General features: G+C 41.4%; 1 protein-coding gene across 1 annotated transcript; it reads right to left on the reverse strand.

The window, feature by feature from the left end:
- Positions 1-429: 429 nt before the first annotated feature.
- Positions 430-16559, reverse strand: LOC104076517 (solute carrier family 22 member 5-like; the record flags this gene model as incomplete). The annotated part of the gene is made up of 9 exons (XM_009577411.1): positions 430-685; positions 1296-1431; positions 1923-2105; positions 3313-3527; positions 6485-6585; positions 10972-11098; positions 12084-12255; positions 13563-13717; positions 16456-16559. Coding segments are annotated over 9 exons (1281 nt in total), but the record flags the coding sequence as incomplete, so codon positions are not given.
- Between the last annotated feature and the right edge of the window lie 9264 nt (positions 16560-25823).

The raw sequence follows: 25823 nt of genomic DNA on the forward strand, positions 1-25823 counted from the left end.
GTGCAAGACAATCCTTTCAATCTATGTTGAGTTAAAACGTATCAAGTTAGAATTAATTCTCAAAATCTTTCTTTGCCTCTTTCTGAATTTGGTAACAAATTCAGCATGTGCAAAGTCATTTGAGTAAGATTGCAGAGAGGCATGTTCTCATAACCTTCCCTGTAATAAATAAGTTTCCTGTCCAGAGACAGAAGTCAAGGAATCAAAACCAATTAGCAGTTTTTTCTGGCAGTTTTTACTTCTCGATGTGCATTAGCTCTGGAGAAGGTTCACTGAGGAATCCAGGTACCCTGCCAGCCCTTGAACTCATTTTCAAGTATCTTTTAGCTGAACTATACACCTGAAGTTACAAAGGATTGATCAGATACTGTTCCATGGTACTACTGCATTAAAACAATTGTGGCTGAAAAATCTCACTGAAGGCTATACAGTATTTATGTTCATATAAAAAGAGAATGTATGGAACACAGTGTTTAAATTAATAAATAAGATTAAAATTACAGGAAACAAAGTGTTGCCACTAGCCCTTTCTAGAATGAATTTTAGAAGAAAAGTCCATTTAACTTTCAGTCCACCAGGAAGTACACAGGAGTTCCATCAAAAAGCTGTGCTTTTAAAAATCTCTGGGTTTTCTTCTTCCTCCTTGGAATCCCTTGTGCTACTAGATGCAGGCCTGTATTCTAATCTGGGGGGAGTGGGGGGGATGGGGGGAGGGAAGAAAAGAAAGAAAAAACCTTTAAAAATAGATGAGAGAACAGAGAAAAAAAATCTTTGATATCCTGAGCCCTATTTGACATTACAGCCTCCTAATTTTAATATCCTGTTGACTTCAGTTGGACAGGTCCCTTTCTTACACCAGGTGTATGCTTACGTGCTATCTTCAATCAGAGCTGTGGCAAAAGGCCAAACGCTCTCAATGCCTTTTTAGGTCAGTTGAACTAAATTAGAAGAGTTTAGCCCTTCACCAGTACTTGTATGACTTTCAGAACCTAGATAGATAGATTATAACCCACAAAGTGTCCCTATACCTTTATAAAGCAATAAGCTTTTACAAGTGCATTCCTCATAAGAACTTTTATTCAGTCCTCAGAGTAAAATGATAAATTTGGAGCCAAGAGATGTACATACGAACATACACACTTGGGAAGAGGGACCAGGATTCCAACCAAGCTCTTAGATCTTCAACAGAGCACTAACTACACTACCGAAACCAGCCCCCGCCTCTGACGATACCCAGACAAGTCCACTCCTCAGAACAGAGAACAGATGTGTTAAGATCAGAAGGTGACACTTACCCTTTCACCAACCGCATTTGCTCAATTGTGTCCGGAAGAGGCATACCATAGCTTTCTGGGAGAAATAAAGTCAGTATTCCTGATAGCACAGTCATGCTCCCCATCAGGATGTAAGGCAGGAATCGATCATAGGCACCTAGCAGAATAAAAAAACAAACAAACAAACAAAAACCAAACCCAAGAAGCTAGCATCAGCTCTAAGTCTCTGATAATGTTTCTACCTAGGTACAGGGCTTCATCCGTGTAAGATTTATGCTTTCAGTAAAAACCAAACAAACCAACCCCTCACAGTCTGGCATTCAAAGCAGACATGATTTTAAATGTGGTTTTAGGAACTCAAGAGACTGGGAAACAGTAAGAGCTGTCCCTGTTGAGTCAATAAGATTGTGAGTCTTCAGAACATCTCTTCAACAGGGCATAAACCACAACTCCTCTACGTTATGACCATTGCTCAGAGATGTTGAGACCCCATTTTTACCTGCAGTTTCACAACACACCTGGACCTGGAAACAAAGAACAGTCAGAAAATCCCAATGACCCACAGAGGCAGGAGACTGATCTGGGTAAAAAGCATTGCTTTCCACCCACCAGCACCTCCCCAGCGCAGGCATAGACGAGTTAACTTACCGAGGTAAACGAAGTAAGGTGAGAGGATGCTGCCTAGTCTAGAAGCCATGGAACTTGCTCCAACTCCCATGTTTCTCACTACTGTTGGGTAGAGCTCAGCCGTGTAAACATAAACCATTGAAAAGGCAGATGTGATCCCAAATTTCCCTAACATCACCAGGAAAATAGATAGCGCACGAATATCTGAAATCAAAACGCAGTAAGGATTTCAATAAAGCTCTGACAATTCACGGTATCTCTTAATTCCATTGTGTTTGTGTAACTCCTGTCTAATTAATTCCGGTATCTGATGTCTTTTTTCCTCTGTACATGTCTACAAGCATGGGCAACTTCTTTTATTTATTTACTTTTTTTAAAATTACTAGGACTGAACGTTTTCATTTCCTTGAGAATGGGGCTTCCTGCCAAGTGAAAAATGAGAAGAGAGAAAGAACTGGAGTCCCCTCAGATTTCAGGGGCCATCTATCCCTTTTTAATAAGGTGAACAAAGTTAAACATTTGAAACAAGTTAATTTTTGGTTTCTTGCTCTGGTTTCTCATTAACATTCCTAGCTACAAGTCAATAACTTAATTATAAGAAGCCGGGCTGACTTTAACTGGGACAATTAGATTTAAAAATCAAACCAGATTATATCAGTGTCCAATTGACTCAAAGGACTGGAGAAAAAGAATGCAACACATGCGTTACCTCTATAAAATAAGCAAGACACTTCTTGTGCATTCTCTTTTGTTTATTCTTTGATATATAGCAAGTGCTAAGCAACAACACCCCACCATCATATTCAACATCATTACCAGTAACAGTCCGTAACCCTCTTAATCTAACTGGCCTAAAGATACATATGGTTTGATATCCAATAAATATTATTTTGTCCTCCTTTCCAGTTGCCAAACATTATTTTAACTACTAGCACTAATTCAGTACAAGCATTTTTGCTTATCAAAAATGCTTCCACAATGACTCCCTCGAATATAACTGTTTAAACAAGCCATGAAGAGACAGTCTTTACAGTCTTTAAAGTTGTTTGGGAAGTTAAGTTCTGCAGCCTCTTGGTAACCTCCGCTTACCAAATTCTGGTTGGTCTAGTCCTGGTTTTACACTTGGACCTTACCAGGGCACCTTGCCAGAGATGTACATAAGGCAAAACTGGACTATAGAGCGGATCCCAACAGACCACAAAGCCAATGACCCACCTTTAAAAATGTATCTGAATTGACAGGTTGTGTGAGCTCCCTGCGCAGCAGCACTGAGAACCAAGGAAGAGGGGCAAAGATAGGGAATGAATATCTGTATTTAGTTCCCTCAGGACACTTTTCCTCCACATCTGCCCAGTGCATGGTACTGCACTTCACCTATCGTAATATTTGAGATCAACTAACGATTCCATACGTGAAGGCACCAGCTGAATGAAGAGAAGAACACAGCCTCCCAAGAATAACGCAGCAGCCATTGAATACCGTCGAGGGAGATTTCGAAGCAGCAGCCAGGAAATAATGTAGGCTGGAACTTCAATCACTGCAGAAAGGAAGCAGTTCACATAGACGTCTCCATGCAAGTTAGGTGTGTCAAGAGAAAGTCCAAAATAACCAACAGAGATTATCATCCTGAAAGAAGCAGAATAACAAGATCAGACAATTTTCTCTTCTTCCTGAGGTTGCCATGAACCTCTGTTAAGCACAGAAATCACTACATAAGGCAAATTCAGCATCTGCCATATTCTTTCACTTTTGAAGCACTTCTTTTCTGATGCCATTGCATGATTTTGCAACTGTCCATCCCACTTTCATTCAGACCTTGCAAGGAAGCTCTGGGTATTTGTCACTTTTAGACATCTCATTTGTCTCTGCTAGTCACACTGATGGAGAGGAGCTGACTACTTCTCACGTATGCCTCCATATTTCAGGTCACCCCTGGGAGATGAGTGATGATCATTCACAATGCAGTGATACAGCAGTTCCTGTTACTAGTAGTTATAGCCTCGGTCTGGAAGTTTGGACTACTGAATTTTACTGCTGCTAAGGTCTACAGCAGCTTTTCATCATGTTTACCAGGGAGCTCTGGGTGGAAAACATTGTTTCTGGGTCATTACCCCCCATGCTTTGTGTATAAAGTCAGAGAGGAGGCGTATGGCATCCTGGCAGACCCAAAAAATCCAGGATTTTCTCTGCCATGCCCCAAGCTGGCTGGGCAGCATCCAAGTCACATTGGCATGGCTCGGTACCTGGGCTGGTCACTGTAGCAGGACAGAGGTTGGTGGCCAGGAACACTGCCATCTTAACTGTGCCACTGCCAGATGAGAACTGGCTTCCACGTGATCAAGGGAAACACACAACTGGCCTTGGAGATAAATCCTGTCATGTCTTGGGAGATGCTGGGAAGAGAAGGTTATGCTTCACCAACAAGTAACATGTGGTAAACAAGGAAATAACGGGCACTGGGTCAGGACATATCCAGGTGCAACGGTGAGGCACACAGCACTCAGCACTTCATCTCCTTCAGTATTTATGTTGTAACAGAACCTGGAGCTCTTCCTCCTCCTCAATTCACATGGGAAGAGCCTTCACGGTCCAATTGCTTAAAATAAGTTGCCCAGTATACCTGGGAAGGTATGAAGTCATATAGCTGAGGGTAACCCCCCCTGCTGCTGTGTGTGCCCTGCCAGCTAAAGCTATTCTTCTCAAAAGTGGTTATGCAGTGTTTTCCACTGTGCAATACACCCAGCCCTGTGCTCCTAGGAGTTATTTTTATACACAATAAACTGTGCTTGTTGGAACTCACTTTCAGTAGCAGTTTGCCTTAGCTTATCTCGTTGGCAAACCTTGATACAGTTACACATTTTCTAGGAAAACTTTAGGGGTATTTACACATCCCCGGGTGACGAGAAGCCAAAGTTCCTCCTCCCTGATGCAAACCCAGCAAAGGGATTAGTTTAAAGGCCTGCTACTTACTCAAAACTAACAAAACACTCAGCAATATGTAAAAGTGATATACTGTTATCTGCAACCATCCTCTTTTACAGAGCTTCTTTTATGAGGTCTTTCAATTCATAATGCAGAACATACCATCGGTATACTATGGGTTGTAAAACATTGCTGTGAGTCAGCACAAAATGTTTCATATTTTGGGAAATTAATTAAAAGGAGGTTAGGCAACTGACATGAAAGGTAAAAATAGTGGTAAAATTGCCCAAATCAACTGAATACTTTTCTGCAAGAGGAGGTAAGATTGTGTCAGTCAGTTGCACATGCTTGACTTTTCCTGCCTATCATAAAACTTCATTTATCATGTGCTAAAAAGCCTTTCAGCATATGGAATGGATTACATACTGCCACATCACTCTACTTCTCTCAGATGCTTTGTCCTACCAGAAATGCTGTTCAAACAGGTTTTGCATTTGATTTCTACAACCACACATGCAAAATTGGCTGTGCCTAGGAACTCGCTACTGATCTACTCCATGCAGATTAGAAGTAGGGCAGCCTCAATTCTCTACCTCGCTTCCAATTAAAGGTGAGAGTCAGCAATTGGGCTGGGAGGTAAGACAACAGTATATGGAAACCATATTGACATTTCTGCAAAGAATCAACATTACTTTTCTTTTTTGAGCTGTTTTATGCTCAAGTTCCTTTCTCAGTGTGTTTGTAGCGCTGTGCTTGGTGATGGGCAAGGGAATCTGGCTTAAATATTAGCCAAGTTATCCTTTGACCCAAAAAGCCACATCAGCTTGTATGCACTGGCAGCTCCATGGACTGAACTCCAAAGCTTTGCCTCACTAAAGCACAGGAACATTGTTCAAAAAGGTAGCAAATAGACTTAGTTAGCTCCAAAGCACCTGAGGGACCTTCTTGGTTAGGACACTGTAGGTACATGCACTAATTAAACCTCACTTTTATAGCCTCTGGCAGGCTGTAAGTTACCCTCTCCATCTTCTCTCTTGCGAGCAATTACAGCTTCACTAAGATTTCCAGCAAAGGAAAATGACAACCGTTTAATCAAACTGAGCGTAAAGTATGGTCTCAGGTAGTGCAAAACCAAGCTGAAGATGGCAGGTAGACAGAGTAGCTAGCAGGAAAGTCTAGGGAAATCTCAGATTAGAACTTCAAAGGCAACTTTATTCCTTTAAGAGACAATACGAAAGAGATGGGAAGATTCTCCCCATAAGTCAGGCATCGCGGGTTCAGACCCCTGGGCAATAGTTCTCTGACTGGAGGACAGGGCATGACTCATTCCTCTTAAAAAGACCTTGTTACAGTCAGATGAGGATTCCCCAAGGCCCAATATCAGGCAGGATTCCCACGCATCATTGCCAGCTGATCTGATTCTTGCTCAGTTCAGGATATGCCCGACTGCTTCAGAAAGAAGTAACAATCCAGATGTGTTTCTAGACTGTTACTGGAATGAAGAACCTATGTAACCAGAATTTTGTTGCTTCAGCCAGCAGGTCGTTGGTTTTTGAGCTGGTTTTGTCTGTATCTCTTCAGAATACCTTAGTGTTCAGAGAGCTGTTTTTAATTGTTTTGCTGCTTTTGTGTTTACATACTCCTGAACCACACTTGCTTACCAAAGAATCACTGACATAATTGTGATAGTTAGGATATTTCGGGTTTTCATTAGATCCAAAATGGTGTACGTCTGTTGCTTCTGGGAATTCAAATCTTGCAGCTGGAAAAAAACAAACCAACCAACCATGGGAACATTAACTTCCTGCAAGCAGAATTATTGTGCAAATAAGTCCCCCCCAACTTATACATTAGTATTTTGATATGCTGTAGAGCTGAAACAGGTGCCTCACTTTTAACCAAACACGTATAAGCCATAAGAGCCAACTACCTGTGAAAGTAGTTGCTCCTCCCTAATGTAAAGTCACTTAAAATTTAGGCTGAAATTTGTAATCATTTCCTCTGTCCATAAAGGCTCCATAAAACAACTGTTTATTGTTCCTTTTATACTTGCATTATAAAGCAACAGCATTAATTTATGATTTATATGTCACTACTGGCAGGGTTCTTACGTCCAGTTTTGACGACTGCACCTTGAGGATCATGCAAATCAACTGCACCCAGACAAGAAGAGAGCAACAAGGATGATGAGACATTTGAAAAATGTGATCTGTGAAAGTCTGAAAGCAGCGGTTTTATTTAGCCTAAGGGCCAGAAGACCAAGGGAGTCTTAAAAGACCAAGAATGGTCTTCAAAGACCAGCAAAAAAAGTGATAAACTGTCTGCAGTGAATGTAGAGCACAAGCAAGAAGGAACAAGATTAAACTGCAGCAGGACAGATTTAGTAAATGACTCCTCATGCTGGACCCAACACTAATGTATTTAAACTGAGACAAATTGGCCAATGAGCTGAAGAGTCCCCATCATTATCTAGCCTGGTTTTGAGATCTTCTTCTAAGAATATAAGCAAAAAGACAACAAACTTCTCCTTTCCCCATGAAACTTTCCAGCTCCTCAAAATAAAACCACTTCCATGTAAACAATGCAAAGATATTCATCCATGAAGCATGCAAACAAGTTTTGTGCATGATAAGATTGTAAAAAAGGAAAGAATTTAAGGTTTTTTAAATTTAGGACTTTAATTTAGACCCCTAACAAGGAGTAACAAGGGAGAGATTTTTCAAAATATGTAAAAGGTGATTTAAGAGGACAAGTTCCGTTGATTAAAACCATCAACTCTGACAAAGCAACACTATATGGCTGAGGAACCACAGTTTTCTAGACATGTCATATTTTTGTTATTGCAAAAGATGGTATGTTTTCAGGATTTATCACAGGCTACTTACTTATCAATTTAATGCTATTTTTAACAGTCTTACAGTAAGAACATTAACAAGATTTTGATCTTACAATCTTCCAGAGAGATTCTTTTTTCTGTTAGGACATTTTATATCTATCTGGATCTGAGACTATCAATAGTTAGAAATCTAACCAAGAAAGAAACAAGCATCCACCTTAGCAGCTCAAAATTATCAAATGAAAAAAGATAATACTGAAATATTTTTAATTTTGACACTTTTTTGAATTGTAAGCTGCCAAGGCACCTCACAATATTTAAGTGAAGACTCCTCCTTTCCACAACCACTAGAATCACTCTTGCCTGACAGAGCTCTATTATGTGCACGCACAATAAACTGTATACAAAGATTACTTCCTTCCTTGATTTTTTAAGTCAGCGTGACCTGAGAATGTCAAATTAAATTTTAATATGTTTAAAGACTGAATGGCTTTTGTTGGCACTGTGTGCTCCTTCATGGTATGTGCAAATGGTTATCAATAAAAGTAAACTATGACGGTAGCTTCAAAATAGTGCAATTACTCACTACTTCAAACTTTTCTGACCTCTTTCCGCCTAGTCTAATATATCATCCTCTACTCTGTATTAGTTCAACTTACAATACTTTTTTCCCTAAAACATCAGGCTGGTCCAACAGAAGTAGTTGGATGTATTGCAGGACACAACACACCAGTAAAGAGACAAAAGCAACCGTGAGTTTAATTTAATTTCCCATCAATTTCTCTTCCACATTCAGTTAGTGATGTTTCTTTTGGCACGCTAGTTGCTGGACACTGATTTGGGGCCCTTAACTCTTGTCCCTCAACTCAAAACACACATTATCTCCTCCGTGTCTTGTAAACTGTATCTGAGCTAATGGGAACGTGAAGTTTATGTAACCCCTGCAGTCAGGTGAAAATTCTTTCTGAGTGGTATTTTGTTGTGAGGACCTGGAGGATAAAATAGCATTCTGATGCTTGTGCATGCCAAACTTCAGTGTAGTTGCTTTCACAAATCTTCATTTTATATGAAAGGCAAACAGTTCTTTACATTTGATAACTTTCACTCTGCCTAAAGGCAAACCTCCCACCACACAAACTGCACTCAGCTTTACAGCTCACAGCCCTTTCTCATAAATCACATGATTTTTCCTAAGTACTCTCCAGTTTTGCCACTATTCGTTGCCAAGAAACCAGCAAACAGGAAACAAAAAAAGGAGAAAAACCAAACAAACCACAAAACAAAACCAGGAACAATAACATTCAGAGAGTCACAGTTGATAAGAAAAAAGGACCCTGCCTTTTAGGAGCTGGATAAGCAGACAACATAATCCTTAACAGGACAGGCTAGAACAAGAAGCTATGAGAAGGGCAGGGAGGGTAAAACGATGATTTGAAATTAAACCTATCATCCAAACATTTCTAATCCCCTCATATGGGGTAATTCAGCCAACCAGGCTCCGTAGCTTGTTTGCGACTGTCACCTGCTGGATCCTAACTGATTTTGAAATCTCTGGAGCCTAAATATTGCAGGTGCTGCTCTCCAGCCGCATGGGTTCGAGGAATATTCCAAACACGAGCTCAGGCTGCTTCTCCACCCAGAACTCATGTCCCAACTGCACGAGGGCTAAGGGCCAGCCGGATTTCTGAGAACCTCTCTGCAGTGTAAACATGCTTCCTAAAAACTCAAGAGAGGCTGCAAGCCTTCTGCTCTACAGCTCTTCAGAAAGCAGACAAAAGAACAGCATAAACAGACCACTGATGAAGAAAAGTTTTGCACAGATTTTTTGGTCACAGCATTACTTTTACCTTAAAAAACAAAAAGATGGACAGGAGTTCTGCATTTAAACAGTGCCTGTTCATCAAGCTCATTTTCCTTTCAGTGTCAGAATGTTAATCTGTGTTTCTGAAAGTTGATGTGCAATGATTTATCTGTAAATAAGCACCATGTACTCCAGCCCACCCTGCTGCAGAAGGCAGCATTTCCCCTTGTCCAGTGTTCCCCTGGGCAACATCCCTACTCTTGCCCCTGCCTTCTGCTGCTTCGTAATCCAGCCCCATTCAGAGATAGCAAACAGATCAACATGTCTTTCTAAGAACGGGAGATGGAAGATTCCAAGGACCTTAAGCAGATGTTGAAGCCAGAGCTTATTTTCCATTCTCCTGCTGTAGTGCTGGCAATGGGCAAATTTTCATGCCTACAGCATAAGGACGGAAAAAAAAAGGGAAAAAAGCGTGTTCTAATGAAAATCCAGGGAAAAAAGCTATCATAAGAAGGTCTGGGTTTTCCTGGCATTCTCACTCTCTTCCAGCAAGACCAGGATGTCTGTCCTACCACCTACAAATTAGTCTGGACAAACAGGTTGGTTTGCACCTCAGCTAACTTCAACCCAAGTGAAGGTCTTTCAATCTCAATAGCAAACACACTACAGTTTAATGGCTAACCATTTTCCTTAGTCTGGTACAGAGGCCTTGTAAAGCAAATGAATATTTTCACATAAATGACAAGACAATGTCAATTGTCAACCAGAACACAATTAGGCAACTGCCCAGACAGACTCTACAGATCTGCCTAGAGAGGTGCCCATTCTTCTGGATTATGCAAACAGGTTGCCTGTCTGACTTCTGGAGGTCATGTTTGAAGGAGTGTGGAACTGCTTCTACATCTTAAGGTCACTAACAGCTCAGACAAATGGGGCATACCCAGAGGAAACAAGAACATGTTGGAAGAAACAGATGGGGAAGAAAAGATACTACTATCTACTCCACCCGAAAGGAGCTCAAGTTTTGCTCTCCTTAACCTGGAGTAGAAATGGGAGTTGAATACGGTGCTGAACTAGAATGATATTCTTTCCACTGCCACTGGCCAGGATTAGTCCTGTGTTAGACTTTTATAGAACTATATTAGACTGTGCAAGTATAAAATCTGTTCAGCGCAAGTATTTAGACCACAAAGAAATAAGTACTTCAAATTCATTACTTTCCCCCAAAAGCTAGAGTTTAAAAGGAAAAAGGTGACAGTAAACTGGATCAAAAAGATGTCTGTATTAGAATGCACATTGGCATTCCCATCCGAATGGGACAGCAAGGGCTTTGCAAATCTTAATGAAGTGGGAAAGGGTATTCTGCTTTTCAGGAAAAGAACGACCTTTTACCCATTTGAGAAGTAGGTAATACACTGCAGGCATAACTCAATTCATATGTCTGGAAACTAATCACTTTACATGGTCATTAATAGGTTCAGCAAACAACTGGACTGCTGAATGAATCTTACCTCACTAGGGTCAAGTATTACATCTGGGGCTGTAATGCCATTAATTTTTGCAGCCTTTTGGATGATTTCTTCTGCCTCTTGAAATCTTCCCTGGGAGATCAGCCACCGTGGAGATTCTGGAATGATCCTGCAGAAAAGGTTCAGAATAACAAGCCTGCATTTCCACAGAAAGCACTGCTGCAGGCACCAATACACATTGTTCCAGGCATAAGATCTCAAAACTTGCCACATCTTGCAGAAATTAGAGCAATGACAACAGAAATCAGATTTACAAGAGCAGACTAGCATACTGAACAAGAACAGACTAAAATGCGTTTGTGGATTTTAGAAGTACTAAAGAAATAAGCAATGACTCAGAAAAAAAGAGCAACCAAAACCTTCAAAGTATGGGAAAACAGTTTAATTAAAGAAATTCAGAAATGTGAATACACAAGCAGCATGCTGTACATTAAGAGGCATATCCTTACAGAATAACACATATAAAATTAGTAACTGTAAATACTGTCATATAAGGCAAGTCAGAAGGTAGAGTTCGCCTGAGTCATTCAACTTTGTAAGAGACTGGATGGAATCACAAACATAAATGCTAGTGTAAGTGAAGAAACACCACCACCATGTGGACTATTTAAACTTTACATGCCACCTAAAACCAATATTTCATTAACTATGGAAGAAAACACAGAAGTCTCACAGATGTGCAAGTACCGTTTTGTAGCTTGTGATAATCTATGTTACCCCAGCATTGCCCAGCTTCCCAAAACAACTGGTTTCTCCTTCTGCCCTTAGTTCAGGCCTAATCTTAAAAGCTCACGGATTTCAGTTGCTGCAGAAGGATGAGTTTCACTTTTTTTTTTCCTTTGCATGCGCATCATTTAATTTTATAGAAGCCTACAGAAAATGAAGAACAGGCTTTTCAGGCATGAGTCAGATCACCCACAAAGCTATGCACTTGCAGCTAAACGACTGGGAAGAGTAAAGGACACAACGTCCATTCTTCACCTGCCCATTCCTGAACTTCATTGGTAAAGGCCGGTTGGCTTGGAGTCTGGATCTTAAAAATCTGCAGACAGGATCTTATAAAGACTAAAGTCTTTTAAATTAGTTATACTCACCACCAGAGTGGGATGCAGAGCAGCCCAGGTAAAGTAAGCGCCAGCAGCAGCATCCGCCAGTCTCTGATGAAGTAAGCAAACAGTGGCAGCAACATGTAGCCAAATGCATAAAATATGCAAACGCCCAGCGTGCAGAAGAGCACACGGATTGATTTGCCAAGAATTTCTGTGCCTGTTCAAAACAACAGAGTGAAGATTAGTATTTTAACTTAAGAGCAACCAAGTGACTTACCAAAAACACCTCTAACGATTGGCTTTGAAATATACTATGCTGAGTGGTTACAGTATACAGCATGCTCTGCCATCCAGCTTTAGAGGCACCACAGATCTGCTTCATGCAGTGATACTGCATCAACCCAGGTAAACATAAAGGGAAGAGAACTGGGCCATACAGAACTTCTGTAGCTCAAAGTAGCTAAAACTTCTATAATTCTATGTTCTTAGAATCTCTCATTTTTCTTGAGGAGCTAAAACCACCTGACATACTACAAAACATTCACAACACTTAGCCTCAGCTTGATCCCTAGAGAGTCCTGCCCAGCTTATGGAGAGAGACCAGCTTCTTTAAAGGATAATTCAGAAATGCCTAAATTAGGTTCCTGACCTGAATCACCTTCTAAAGGACTATTTCGCTATTAGCCAAAAATCTTGCAGTCTTTTGGTGTACACACGTGGAGGGTCACTAACAAAGGCCAGGCTACTGGCAGTGGAATTAAATGCACTAATAGTGGTCAATGCTTCCCTTTTAAACACTTTGGGATCTGCAAACCAAGAGACATTGTAAGAGATATAATCTTCCTCATTTCCACAGAAACAGAAGAAGATCACAGAAGTCTGCAGTGAGGTTAGCTAAACACTGTTTTCACAGCTGCACTGCTCTTCTTTGGTCTAAAAGGAATTTCTTGCCAACATTTGGTACTTTGGACAGTGAGGCCACTGTAAATAATATTAACTGAAAAAGCCCTAATTTTTTAAAAATCTCAGATTCATAAGGTAATTCACACTCCCATCTGATCAAATATAGTCTTAGTTAAATTGAAAATATACCAAGCAGGAATCATTATGCCATTTAATTTTTTACTATAGGCTGTTTTAAGGAGACTTTATAACACTTACTTGATTTTTTTTTCTTTTATAAGTTTTTATATCAATTACGCATTTAGGCCTCAAAATGGACAACACAAATCCCTGAAAAATCATGTCTTACACATCTTATCTTTCCAACTGGAAGAGAGATTTTTGTTTCGAATAATCAATTTCTGGATTTTTTGCCTTTTTAGGATGGTAAACCACAGATTTAATTTAGATTGCATTTCTATCAACTGGAAACTTCCAAGGAGACCGTGAGTTACCTATGCATGGTGAGGACGCACTCTTAACAGTGTTGCTTGGCAAAGCAAATCAACCCTAAGGCAGTACTGAAAAGGAGCAGGAAAAGCACAAGACTAACGCACATTGTGCCTAGCAGGACTTGCATACCGAGAACAAATGCTGCCACGTAGTTAGATATCTGTCCCATGCCGACCAGCACAAAGAACACTGAAAACATCTCCCAGCTGGTAGAGAAGACCTGTATGAAGCTGAAGCCAGTCTGCATTGCCAGAGTTGCAAACAGGACATTTTTCCTGCCAAACCTTCCATGGACAGATTAAAAAAAAAAAAAGAAAAAAAAAAAGAAGAAAAAAAAAAGATAATTATACAACAGCATGAATGAAATCTTCAGAAACAGAAAAGTAAGATTACTTATATGCATACTTATGGAGATACAAAACATCTGCAAAAAGCAGAGGTTCAGGAAATGTGACACAGGCACAACTACATTTCTAAATACATTGAGAAATCCACTGGCCAAGAGAAAACAATATTCCAGGGGCTCCTAGTTGCCTTTAGGTATGTGCTAGAACACTATTCCTTCCTTACAGATAGGATAAACAGAAAGACAAATCATTGGCGGCAAATTATTTAAAACGCAAGAGTATTAGGTGCTCCTTCTCCTCTAAGGAGCACACAGTCCATGACACAGATCAGCATGTTAAAAAAAAAGAAAAAGAAGGAAAGCTGAAAGAGAGGTAGAACTCAGGTTTGTAACTGGCTATTATCAGTAAGTGACTCCACACTGCAGTCTTCATTCCACTTGGTAAAAAAATGAACCAATTTAAGGGATTCTAGCAATTCTATTAATGAAGTATTAAGAAAAAGAGAAGAAATTAAACGAAACCCAACCCATCAAGCTGTTGTAAGAGTCAGTGCCGATGTCCTGGCCTGGGCAGCTCCACACCGCAAACAGACTTTGCAGCCTGTGACAGGACATCTGTTGAGTGCAGGTTCACACAACTCCATTCTGAAGTTAGACTTGACCAGGAGGTTTACAGTTGGCTGCCACAAGCCTCAGGCAGATCACAACGCATTAAGAACAGACTGTTACCTGAACCTGCAAAATATTTTGACAATCTCGCTGTCACGCCTGGCCAGGCGTGTGGGGCTCAGGCTCACTGCAGGACTTTCTGTACCAGACGGGCAAACGACAGCAGCAAAAACTGCATGCAGCCTTGACGAAGCAGTCTCCTTGTGGGGCTGCTAGATGCACTTGGTCTCTAGACCATGAGCTAGCTGCCATTCAGTGGCTACAAGAGTAACTGGATGAGCTGTGCTGATGGCCTCCTCGACTGCACTTGGTGAGGATCTGCGTGACCACATGAAGGAGCTGCAGGAGGAGACTCTCATGATGGTGAAGGTTGGAAACTCGTGGCTTCTGGCACCAGAAGAGCTCCTGCTTCATCTGCTGATTAGCCACCGTAGAAGACACTTGGCACCCTCATAGCAGGTATGGGGCTAGGAGCTCTGTTGAACGAAGCACCCGAGCCCTGCAGCAGCACCAGGACAAAGTGGTGGGAGATTCCCATGATGAAGAGGGGAAATCGCTCCTCACCCGGGAGAGCAGCTGGAAGGCATGGAGCTCTGCCTGGGAATGGATGATGACCCAGCTTATGGGTCAGGATTAGCAGGCAGACCAATGCTGGCACTGCTCTGGGTGTCCGCTGCAGACCATTCGATCAGAAAGAAGCAAACAAAGCCTTCTTCAGACGACCAGAGGAAGCCTCGTGTTCAAAGGCACTGGCCGTCATGGAGGACTTCAACCACTCCAATACCTGCTGGAGGGACAAGACCCAGGAATTTTCTGAAGTGCATCAATGACAACTTCCTAACACGTATGTCTGAGGAGCCGATAAGGGGAGACACTGCTGGACTCCATGTCTGCAAAAAGGGAGAACTGTTCGGGGATGTAAAGGTTGGCAGGAGCCATGGCTGCTGGCTGTGCGATGGTGAAGCACAGGATCGTGAGGGGAGGAACAAGGCAGAAGGCAAGATCACAGGGAGAGTAAACACTGGCCTGACCAGGGATCTGCTTGGAAAAAACCCATGGCATATGGCTCTGGAGAGAAGTCCAGGGGAGCTGGTTGATTTTCAAGGTTCACTGCCTCCAAGCTCAAGATTGATCCAACCTGATGAGCAGGAAGTCACGCAAAGGCCCTGAATGGATGCTACAAGATTCGTGGCATAGGGATTACGTTTCAAAGAAATAGAAACTCTACAAGTAAATCAGCAAATTAGAGGACCACATATTGTTCTCTGGGAATCAGGAAGACAGCACAGCAAATCTCAGGGAAATAATCAGAAAAACTGAGCTTTAAAAGAAAAAACCAAACAAACCCCAAACCAAAAACCTGTCAACATCACAAAAATTCATGGTGTCTTCCATTTTTTCATGTTTGTACCGATAAACAAGAAAGCCAGCGAACTCTGGGACTAGAAATACAGGGGAAAAAAAAAAAAAATCCCCAAACAAGAAAGCCTTCCTTCTCTGAAGTACAGCTGAACAGCACTTGTGCTTTGCAGTTCCCACAAACACAGGTCATTGGACTTAGATGTTGTATTTCATGATGAGGGAGACAAGCTATGGGCATTTATAAAAGGAGAATTTAAAATTTGACCTCAAAAAAATGGAAAACAAGTCTCAGGGAACTCTCTGAACATAGTCCAAAGTAATTAGAAGAGAATAGCATTGATCTGATTTTTCCAGATGGAATTTATCTCCTACACCTGTTTTCTGGCATAAAACCAGTTTGCTCCAGAAGTGATTTCACTGAAAAAATAAACAGATAAAGATAACACTCACAAACAATCTTTGTAACATTCTGTTCTACTTCATGACATTTACTCTATACACTCTGTGTAGATTCAGATTAGACAGTCACAGAACAAAGACGTGTTAGTAGTTGCAGAAAGATATTTATAGCAAACTTCACATACAGCAATTGCTTAGAAAACAGCATCAAACCAAGAGCCAGCAGCTCTGGTGTATATACTTTACTTGTCTGAGAGCTGTCCTGATACGAAAGATCCAAGCAGGACGCCCACAAAGAACAGGGAGGTGCACAGGGGTCCCTTCCAGTCGTTGTCACATACGAGATTCCACTGCAGGGAGAGAGAACATGAAAGTCTTCCAATAAACAGGATTTCCCCTCCCTCCTTCTAAACGCCTTGGCTGAGCCCAGATGAAAGCGTACCCTTGGGACAGAAAACCTCCACAACAGAAATTAATGACTAACCTACGGCACAGACGCGGCTCCATGAACACAAGAGGAAGGGACGCTGGGCAGCAGAGGGCAAAGGCCACCCGCTCTGAGCCATCTCGGGAGCGATCCAGCTGAGGCTCCAACACTACCTTCAGGTGTGACCCATGTGGCTTTCTTTACACAGTCGATGGCTGTGCTGTTTCCCCTACACGTATAGGAGTGACGGTAACTAATAATTTCATCATGTTCAGCTCCTTTTCAAAGGCCCTGCAGCCTCTTAAACTGCTGCAGTTCTGCTGGTTTTGGAAGGAGTGAGAATAGACCCCAAATTTGATTTCCTTGCATGTGGTAAAGTTTGCCATTAAAAATTCGCATTTCTAATTTAAGAGAAATTGAACTACACAAACAAGAATATAGAAAAAAAAACCTCCTTTATTACATTTTAATATGGTTTTGAGAGACTGGAGACTGTTCACTGGGAACCTAACTAACGTCAATTACAATCTTTGGAATACAAATTGAAATACACACCAAACAAACCAAGATTTCCAAAATGAAAACAAGAGAGGAAGAAAACAAAGATATTTATTAAATGAAGATTGCAATAGTTTCCAATCTCCTACCCACTTCAGTCTGAACACTCGTGTTATTTTTGTATCTATACCAACAGCTATTACTGAAAGAGTCTCAATTTTATTTTGGTTATGTGCGGGGAAAAAAGTGTATAAATATTAGAAGGACAAAACCCAGCAGGGACACCTCGTCCCCTACCACACTGCTATGCTGCGATTGGAGGAGTTCCCAGAGCTCTCCCCGTTCCTGCCATGCTACCCAGCAGCCCCACAGGAGAGGAATTTGGAGGCAACCGATGCTTCTGATGTGAGGCCAAACCCTCCTGATCTCAGTTACTCAAACAGCTCCCACAGGGCTCCTTCTGATGTTTTAGGAATGGAAACTTTTAGTTTTTAATCTCTGTGAAAGACTGAAATGAGAAGAAAATATTCACCCTGACCCCAATAATTAATCCCCCTTGCTCCCCAATTACAAATAATTAAATATAGTGTGTTTTCCTATTAGTTTTTTTAAATTTGTACGGGAACCCTGTAAGACCTGCCCCTGCAGCTGCTGCATGTCCCAGCTCCACCAGCCACCCTGTCTGTGGTCCCACATGTGGGAACACCAGCGTTTTGCTTTGTTTGCCAGCTCTGTCTCCTTAGCATTAAGCCTTTGACTCCAGGAATCTCTCAGCCCTCAGTCTATTAACAGTTCACGCTACAACTACACTCTAGTGTATGTTTTAAGGTTGGGGGAATCACTAAAAATGCACTGAATGAACACCGGCAATTGCCTTCCACTCCCAGATCCCTGTGGCAAAACTCCGTTGAACCACCACTTGTTTCATGGAAGAGTATCCAGTTTTGAAGTAGAACTGGAAGTTTTTCTAGAGGTGAATGACGCTCATTCATACAGGCTGCACTCTTATCAGTGTTTGTGTAACTTTAGCTGCCAACCCTTAGACTATTTTATGAATTCATCCATCATTATTATTTTTTAAGGTCATGGGAGCAAACAAAATGCACCTTTCCCCAATTTGTAACTGTATTCAAGTCATTTCTTAACCTCTCCTTTCATAAATCTGATTGTGGTTTTATGTCTGTAGAACCTCTCCTTATATCAGATTTCACCGTCCTCATCATTATTCTTGCACTTATTCCCCAAACCTTTCCAGCTTCACACCACCTGAAGCACAGGCAGTAGCACTCAATGCAGTGCTCCAATCAATCCTACCAACACCATCAATTAGGCATTGTTACAGAAGTTCCTTTCAGAATCGTGGCTTTCTAATGTGCTAACAAATATATACATGTAACTTAACTATAGTTGTCGATATAATTTAAATAAATAAACTTAACTGTAATTTAGATTACAGATATAATTTAGATTAATAACTGTAATTAACATTTATAATTAAATCTATATTTATTCAACAAAGCTGTACTTCATTATAGATTAAAGAAAGTTTGAGCAATTCTGTGACGACCACAGAGGCTAATCCAGCCAGGAAGCTTCAGCTAAATGTATCTGGCACCTTGGAAATATGCAGCAAATGATTGTTATCCAATTTATATAGGCCAAAGGTTTCAGTAGTTATCATATGATGACACTTATCAGGAAAACAAATACCACTTCCAGAACAAATCCTGCATTAATAAAGACTTGCCTACTCACAAAGAATCATCTTCGTATCAGCTACTGGAGCCAGACATCTCCAGTAATAGAACTAAAATCTAACTAGCCAAACATCTAGCTCGGTGATTTATAGTCTATCATTAAATAAGTCATTATTTTCCAGCTGATCACCCTGTGCTTGTGAAGTTGGCCATCTCCTTTCATCTATCTTACACTCTGTACTTTGGCACAAGGCTGCACAACACTTGGCTTTCGAGACACTGGCATGCTTGTGCCCAGTAACAAACATTTTCTTCAGGCCACTGAGGTAGAGACATTGCTTGGAAAAGTTTATGGTATTAAAATGTTTTGCACAGTTCTGCCAAAAGCTTCTTGCGTTGGCAGATAGAAACACATCGGTCCTTAAAATGTGGCAGTGATTACCAGCTTGTTTTTCTAGGAGCTGTTACACTGAAGATCGCTTGAATCAGGCACCAAAGTGAACTTCAATATCCAATTTCCAAGAGAAAACTACCTTGGTTGTGCAATACCAATTATTTACAAACTCCACAGATGCACAACAATCAGAACAAAGGGATTTTAAGCTCTGTTACTCCTTGCCCCAGTAAAAGAATGCTGAAGTCTTCAACTTTTTAACGAGTCACCAACAAGGTCTACTGTATTGCCTGTTAGTCATGGTGGCATCAGTTGAATGCTGAAGTCTTCAACTTTTTAACGACTCACCAACAAGGTCTACCGTATTGCCTGTTAGTCATGGTGGCATCAGTCTTCCAGAACCATTCTGCAACCAGACCCCTCCCTCAGCTGTACATTGCCCAAGAAGAAGTCACCGAAGCATCACTCTTAGAAGACCAGCATCACAAACCGCGAGTGTCTCAGGAGTAGTTACTGATTGAATTCTGGTGCTGGCAGTGCTGTTTGGGCACAGCATACTGTGACCCAGTGCTCTAAAATCATGTGTTGTTTTCACTTCTCAGTATCCTTTGAGTTAGCCTGCTAGCTGTAATGGCCTTTGCCCCAGTGAATGAGATAAGGTTAACCTCAGCAAGGTATTGGGGCTCCAAACAGGAGAAAAACATTTCAGCTTTGTTTCAAACAGCAGCTGCTGATGTTGTGAAGCATCGAGCTCCTAAACACTGGTACCCAATGCTAAAGGCACGGCACAGAGCATTCTCACTCAATTTTATTATAACTTTAGAAGAAGACATCCTTCTGTTGGAGTTTAAACTTATCTTCTTACTCAGACAGCTTGCAGACACTTTGGACTGTAGCTACTTCCCAAACAATTCATCAGGTTGGGGTGATGTCTTCATCAGCAGCCTCACACCTAATAGCAATAATCACTTATGCATCGAAGGCAAGTTGCATGGTGAGATATGCACCTCCATAACAGAATCCTGGCTGATACCAGCTGCTGGGAAGAGGGTGGGAAGAGGGGACAGGAAAAAGAGGACAGGCTATGGAGACAGACAGAAAATGTGGACAGCTTGGGGGAGAAGGCAGGGGACACCACAAGGGGGAGGGACTGAAGCAGTTGCTTCTCGAGCACAGGTTTGGGGCCAGAGTATGAAACAGTCCTAGGTATTTACAGTCCTAGGTATTTACAGTCGTCACTTAAGCATCTCTTTAGGAGAGCACTTTCCAAGTTCTGCTTCATCTCTTACATGGCAAGTCAGCTACCTGGAACCACATCTCCAAATCCCTTACTATAAGGCAAGCCCAGTTACAAAACTAAGAATAAAAAACCTAAACTACTCCCTCAGATCTCCTCCCTTCCCCAAAAACAAGACCCTCCCCAGCCACATTTTATTAGCTTCCAGCCTTTCATCACGATACAACCTGAACAAGAAGTATTACTGCAGGTTTAGCTAGAATTACACTAAGCAGCGTACGTAGAAGCGCATCAAGTCTTGCTAGACTGGTATTTCCTGTATTTTATCTTACACCTTTCCAATATCAAACTGAACATTAATAACACCTCTATCCAAAAACAAAACTACCCTACAATTTTCACACAAACCGCAATCACAATGAAGTTCAGACTCCAAGATGAAATATTTGAATTCTTTAAGTGGCAAACTGTGGAATAACCTTCAAAGCATAAAACAACAGTGTCAAACTAAAATTGCAAGGCAAGTTTAGGCAGACAGGATGCCACAAGTCCAGCTGAAGATACTGCCACACCACAAGTAAAAAATATCATTCCTCTAAGTTCTCCAGGCACTTCAAAACCTTAAAAGATAAAGACTAATTTCCTGTGTACAGGCTCTGCATCCACTCCACTTGCAGAATACTACTTCCCTCGAAAGGAGAGCTGGCACTTCATGAATTACTAACAGTAAATCCTGCAATGGCTCTCATCCAGACACCGATGCAGATCCCTTATCCTGCTTCACTTTCACTGCAATTATATCATCTTGTAAGAGATGATGAAACAGGAAATAACAAAGTTCTAGCTGCTAACAACAAGATGCCTATCCTATTTAAGCATAAAATTTGCCCAATATTTTTAATGCTTCATATCATGGAAATTGCAAGTCTAATTACAGGGGAGCTCTTCAAAACATCAAAAGTTCTTGCAATACAGCATCACAGCAAACAAATACACACCACCACCAAATACACACCACCACCAAATACACACCACCACCAAATATGTTTGGAAAGTTACAGAAGTAGTTGCAAGGCCACCAACAATATAATTTAGGACATCACTTGAAAAAAGTATGTTTCTCACATTATAGAGTACTGTTCCACCACAGGAGCACTTGCACTTCCCTAATACCATTACTAGAACCCTAAACAAAGATGCACTATGACAAATACAAAAACTTTGAAAGCCTTACTCGGTTGCATCCTGTTATGTAAGGAAAAGCCTTATAGGAAAAGGAATTTTTACAGCTACAATATATCGTGTCCTCCCACTCCTCTATTTATTTTTTTTAAACTGTTTTCCTCTCTTGCTGAGAATAACACATATAATCAAAAGATGAAGTGGGATAGTCCCATGTGCTAATATTTTCTTTTCAAAATCACCATGTTAGCAAGAATTTTTGAAGCTAATCCAATATCCTGTACTCTCTCTTACCACCTGCTTCTCTCTGCAAGTAGAGACAGGTTCTTAAAAAAAAATCTCACAGTCTCACAACTGAGTACTTACGACATTTGATTCAGAATCTGGTCTTGTTTATACCCATATAAATATTCTGTGCTTACTTGAGAGCTACGAGTGTTATTAAACACTCTTTTCTTTAAAAATACATTTGTATATTCTGAATACTTAGAAGTTCTAAATGTTACATTGAAGCTTATTATCTAAATGTAAACAAAAGTCTGTATCTACAAAATATACATTCTGCTCAATTTCTCCCCTTGTAGTTGTTTTAAATATTTACAGAGGTAAAACTTGCATACAACAGGAAGTAAAGTGCCAAATATTTTATCATTCCAGTGCAGAAACTTAACTCTCCCCCATACATCACATTTTTGAGATGGCTGGAGAAAAAGGAAACAGAGCACTGACATCAGAAACTAAGAAACATGAGCTGAGTTTTAATCTAAAAGGAAAGACAGCATAATGGGAACATTACCCTATCATTAATTGTCCATGGTACCTCTAAAAAACCATTGTTTCCATTTTAACGATATCAACTGCAGGCCTATAATTCTTTAATACTACTAACCCTATTTTACATTGCAAGGTCAGAAATGTCTGTACTTTGTACGATTCTGAAGAGTCCTGCATTATGTGCTTCTTAAATCACACCTTGAAAACCTCAGCATTTCAGAAGTACTTTCGTACATCTGTCAGACATTCATATTTACTTATTAAATGAAAATTAGACCTTTTTTTCCTCCTTCTGACAAGACTATTAATACGAAGATTTTGTACCTGCAAATCACCTAAAGGTCTTTCCATAGCTTTATCAGCTCCTGGGGCTGAAAAGCTGTCAATATGAACTTCAGCCAGAAAAATAAGCAGATATTAACCTTCAGCAAGAAAGAGGATGCACCTCTTTTAAAAGATGAGAAATAATGGAGGTGACTAATGTTAATGAAGAGTTGAGTGAGAGCTGAACCTGGAGGACATGGGCTTGATTTACACTTCAGCTGCTGGCTCCACTCTTAGAAAAGCTGGTGGAAATTACAATGTCTAGCACGAGCCTGTGTTTTTATTTTGGTAAAGCAAAACAACCCCTCTGCCTTCCAACAAACATTGAACATTGAAACCTCTAGTTCGACAGCTGTACCACAGGGCCCATTTGTGTCATTCCTGATATCACCACTGCAGTCTCCACTTGTTTCCTCAAGGTCTGGCATAACCCGCTGATTTTCAGGGACAGGGGTCTGACAGCACAGCGGGACACTTGAACCCCTGGTGTGCAGGGAATGGAAACCTCTGTGCCCTCCTATCTGCCCAGAACTTTCTCTCCCTGCATGTCTGTACAGGACAGAGCACCAGCCCTGCGCTGAGCCTCAGGACACTTGGCAATTCCCACCATGCGCATCCTTCCTCTGCAAAACCCTGTTAAGAGCACAACAGGCATAAAACATGCAGCTCTGGAGTACGCCACCTGCACTGAACTGATTTCAAATTGATAAACAATGCAACACATTTTTAGAAGCTGAGGATGAATATGTGTATCCAAAATTTGGTGTCTATTTATGTTGCAGTATGCAAGAATTACTCCCGTATGGACCAAAATCTTTTGATTGCTCTATCATCTAACATCTTCTCATCATATTTCTAGTCCACTCATGCTCTTAGTAACTCCACTCATCAATTCTATTCCCGGTTATTCAGTATAGCCCCATAACAGATATGACTGGCAGAAGAAGTCAGTCTTTTCCATTAACTACCCCTGGTTTTATTACTTTTACTACCACATATGAACTTTTATTACTCCTATATTCTTTTTTTAATGCGACTTATGGAGGAATACGAATGACACAGATGGCTTCTTGAGCCAAAGTAGAGCTTTTCTTATCCCCCGAGCTACAGCATTTCAAAAAGTAAAAGACAGAAAGGGATTCTGTTACATGGGAGCTAGTTAAATACTGCAGACCGGCTAATAACAACCTTCTGTTGTTAGTCTGTGTGAGAAAGGAAGTCTCTCTTCAAATGAGAGGGAACTGAATGTTTTAAGTCTCCCCTGAAAAGCAGAACCATAAATGAGGACTTTCTCTAGAGTCATGAGAGATTCAGCAAAAAGCTTTCTTAAAAAAAATTCCCCCTTCCCCCTCCCAGCGTCGGCTATGGAAATCTGGGACAAAGGTCCTCATGATTATTCAACAAGTTAGAGATATGCAACCAAACACAGGATTAGTGAATCATAAAAGCAGCAGCACCAAGCCAAGAAATTAAACAAGTTTAACACTGAAAACCTGCAAGTATGTGAAAGGTCACAGCTCTTGCAAAACTCCCTCAGAAGCACTAATACTAAAGGAAAAAAAAATACTGCCTCAGTGCATGATGTCTGGGCAGACAAACATTACCTCCAACAGATACAAAACATCTGCCAAGCCCTACAGACAACGGGCCAGAGCTGCTGGGAAGTCTCAGCAAAACATCAGCAGCTCCTGCTTCTTATAGATCATAAGATTCCTGGACGATACTCTGGTAGCTCAAGACATTTTAATTTGCACCAAGACAAAGCTCAGTGAAGAAGCTCCAGAGACAAAGTACTGGCTAAAACCATGTCTAAGCCAGGTCAACCATTATAGTAAGGCACTCGGAACAAAACCCATATGTTCACCCGTGAATGGGGCTGCCCCGAAAAGATGCCAATTGCCTTACGCTGCCCTAAGAGCGGCTCAGCCTTTCACAACAGTGCATTTCAGCAATGACCAGGGTCTAGAAATTCACAGCAGCTTTCCTCTCCATGAAGACAGCAGTCCTTTACAAACAGGTGAGGCAACGCCTTGTGCCACTTGTCAGAATCACTCAAGCCCCTGCTGCTGTGCATGTTCAAAGGAAGTTTCCAACAACTCCAGTGTCACCATTTCCACGCCTCCCTGTGCTGGCATGGCTCCTCTCCAATGCTCCCTTCCTCACCTCAGTCCTCCTGAGGAAGACTTCTGTGCTCAGATCAGCTTATGGTCATTAAGTACTGACACCCATCACTATCCAAAGACCCATCACAACCCATTTTGCAAAGAAAGGAATAAAGGCAAATATAGTTCCAGCTCTATAGAACCTGTCCACAGGCACAATCAGGCAATGGGACTGTACAAATGGTTTGTAAGCCTTTTGAACAAACCTATACACGTTTTGAAATTCAAGTATTCCTCAAAATCCATTTCCTTGTATCTTAAGTCAACCAGCGCCTGTGGGTCTGTACAGCTTCCACCTGAAACAAGAGGGACAATCAGCACAGCTTCAACTTTGGTTGGTTGCCCTGATCACAGACTTGACTTGAAGGCTGTATTTGAGCAGACGAGAACCTGACCTGACCCGGCAGGTGAGCGGGGAGACCACAGCAAGGGGCATGACCAAAGCAGAGGCATCCATGGGCACACAACAAAGTCCAGGGTCCTTTTGGACACAGCATCAAACGAGGGCTCCCCGACTGCTGCTCCTTGCACAACTCAGGATGACTTCTACTGCCTTTTTTTTTTTTAAACAAAGAAAACAAACCCTTTTCATCTCCCGAGTGCAAAGAGACATCTCTGAACCACAGAACGAGCTGAACCCCTTGTCCCTGTGCTGACCCTTGCTCCGAGCCACTTGTACAGATACCAGATGAAACCCATCAGTTACCGTACACATGCCGCACTGGTTAAGGAAATGTGCTGCATCTAGAGGCTACTTTTGCAAGCGGAAACGAACATTAGATCTCAAAACAAATTTAGCATGCCAGACTTAACAGTAAGGCGATGCCCAGGCAGGAACCCGAGGCCGCGGGAAAGCTGCACCGGTGCCACGATAACCACACGCTTCTTTCTCCTGGGCACCCCCGGTGCAGCCCTCCCG

The sequence above is a fragment of the Fulmarus glacialis genome, unplaced genomic scaffold (genome assembly GCF_000690835.1).
Source record: "Fulmarus glacialis isolate BGI_N327 unplaced genomic scaffold, ASM69083v1 scaffold9325, whole genome shotgun sequence".
In the NCBI taxonomy this organism is placed as follows: Eukaryota; Metazoa; Chordata; class Aves; order Procellariiformes; family Procellariidae; genus Fulmarus; species Fulmarus glacialis.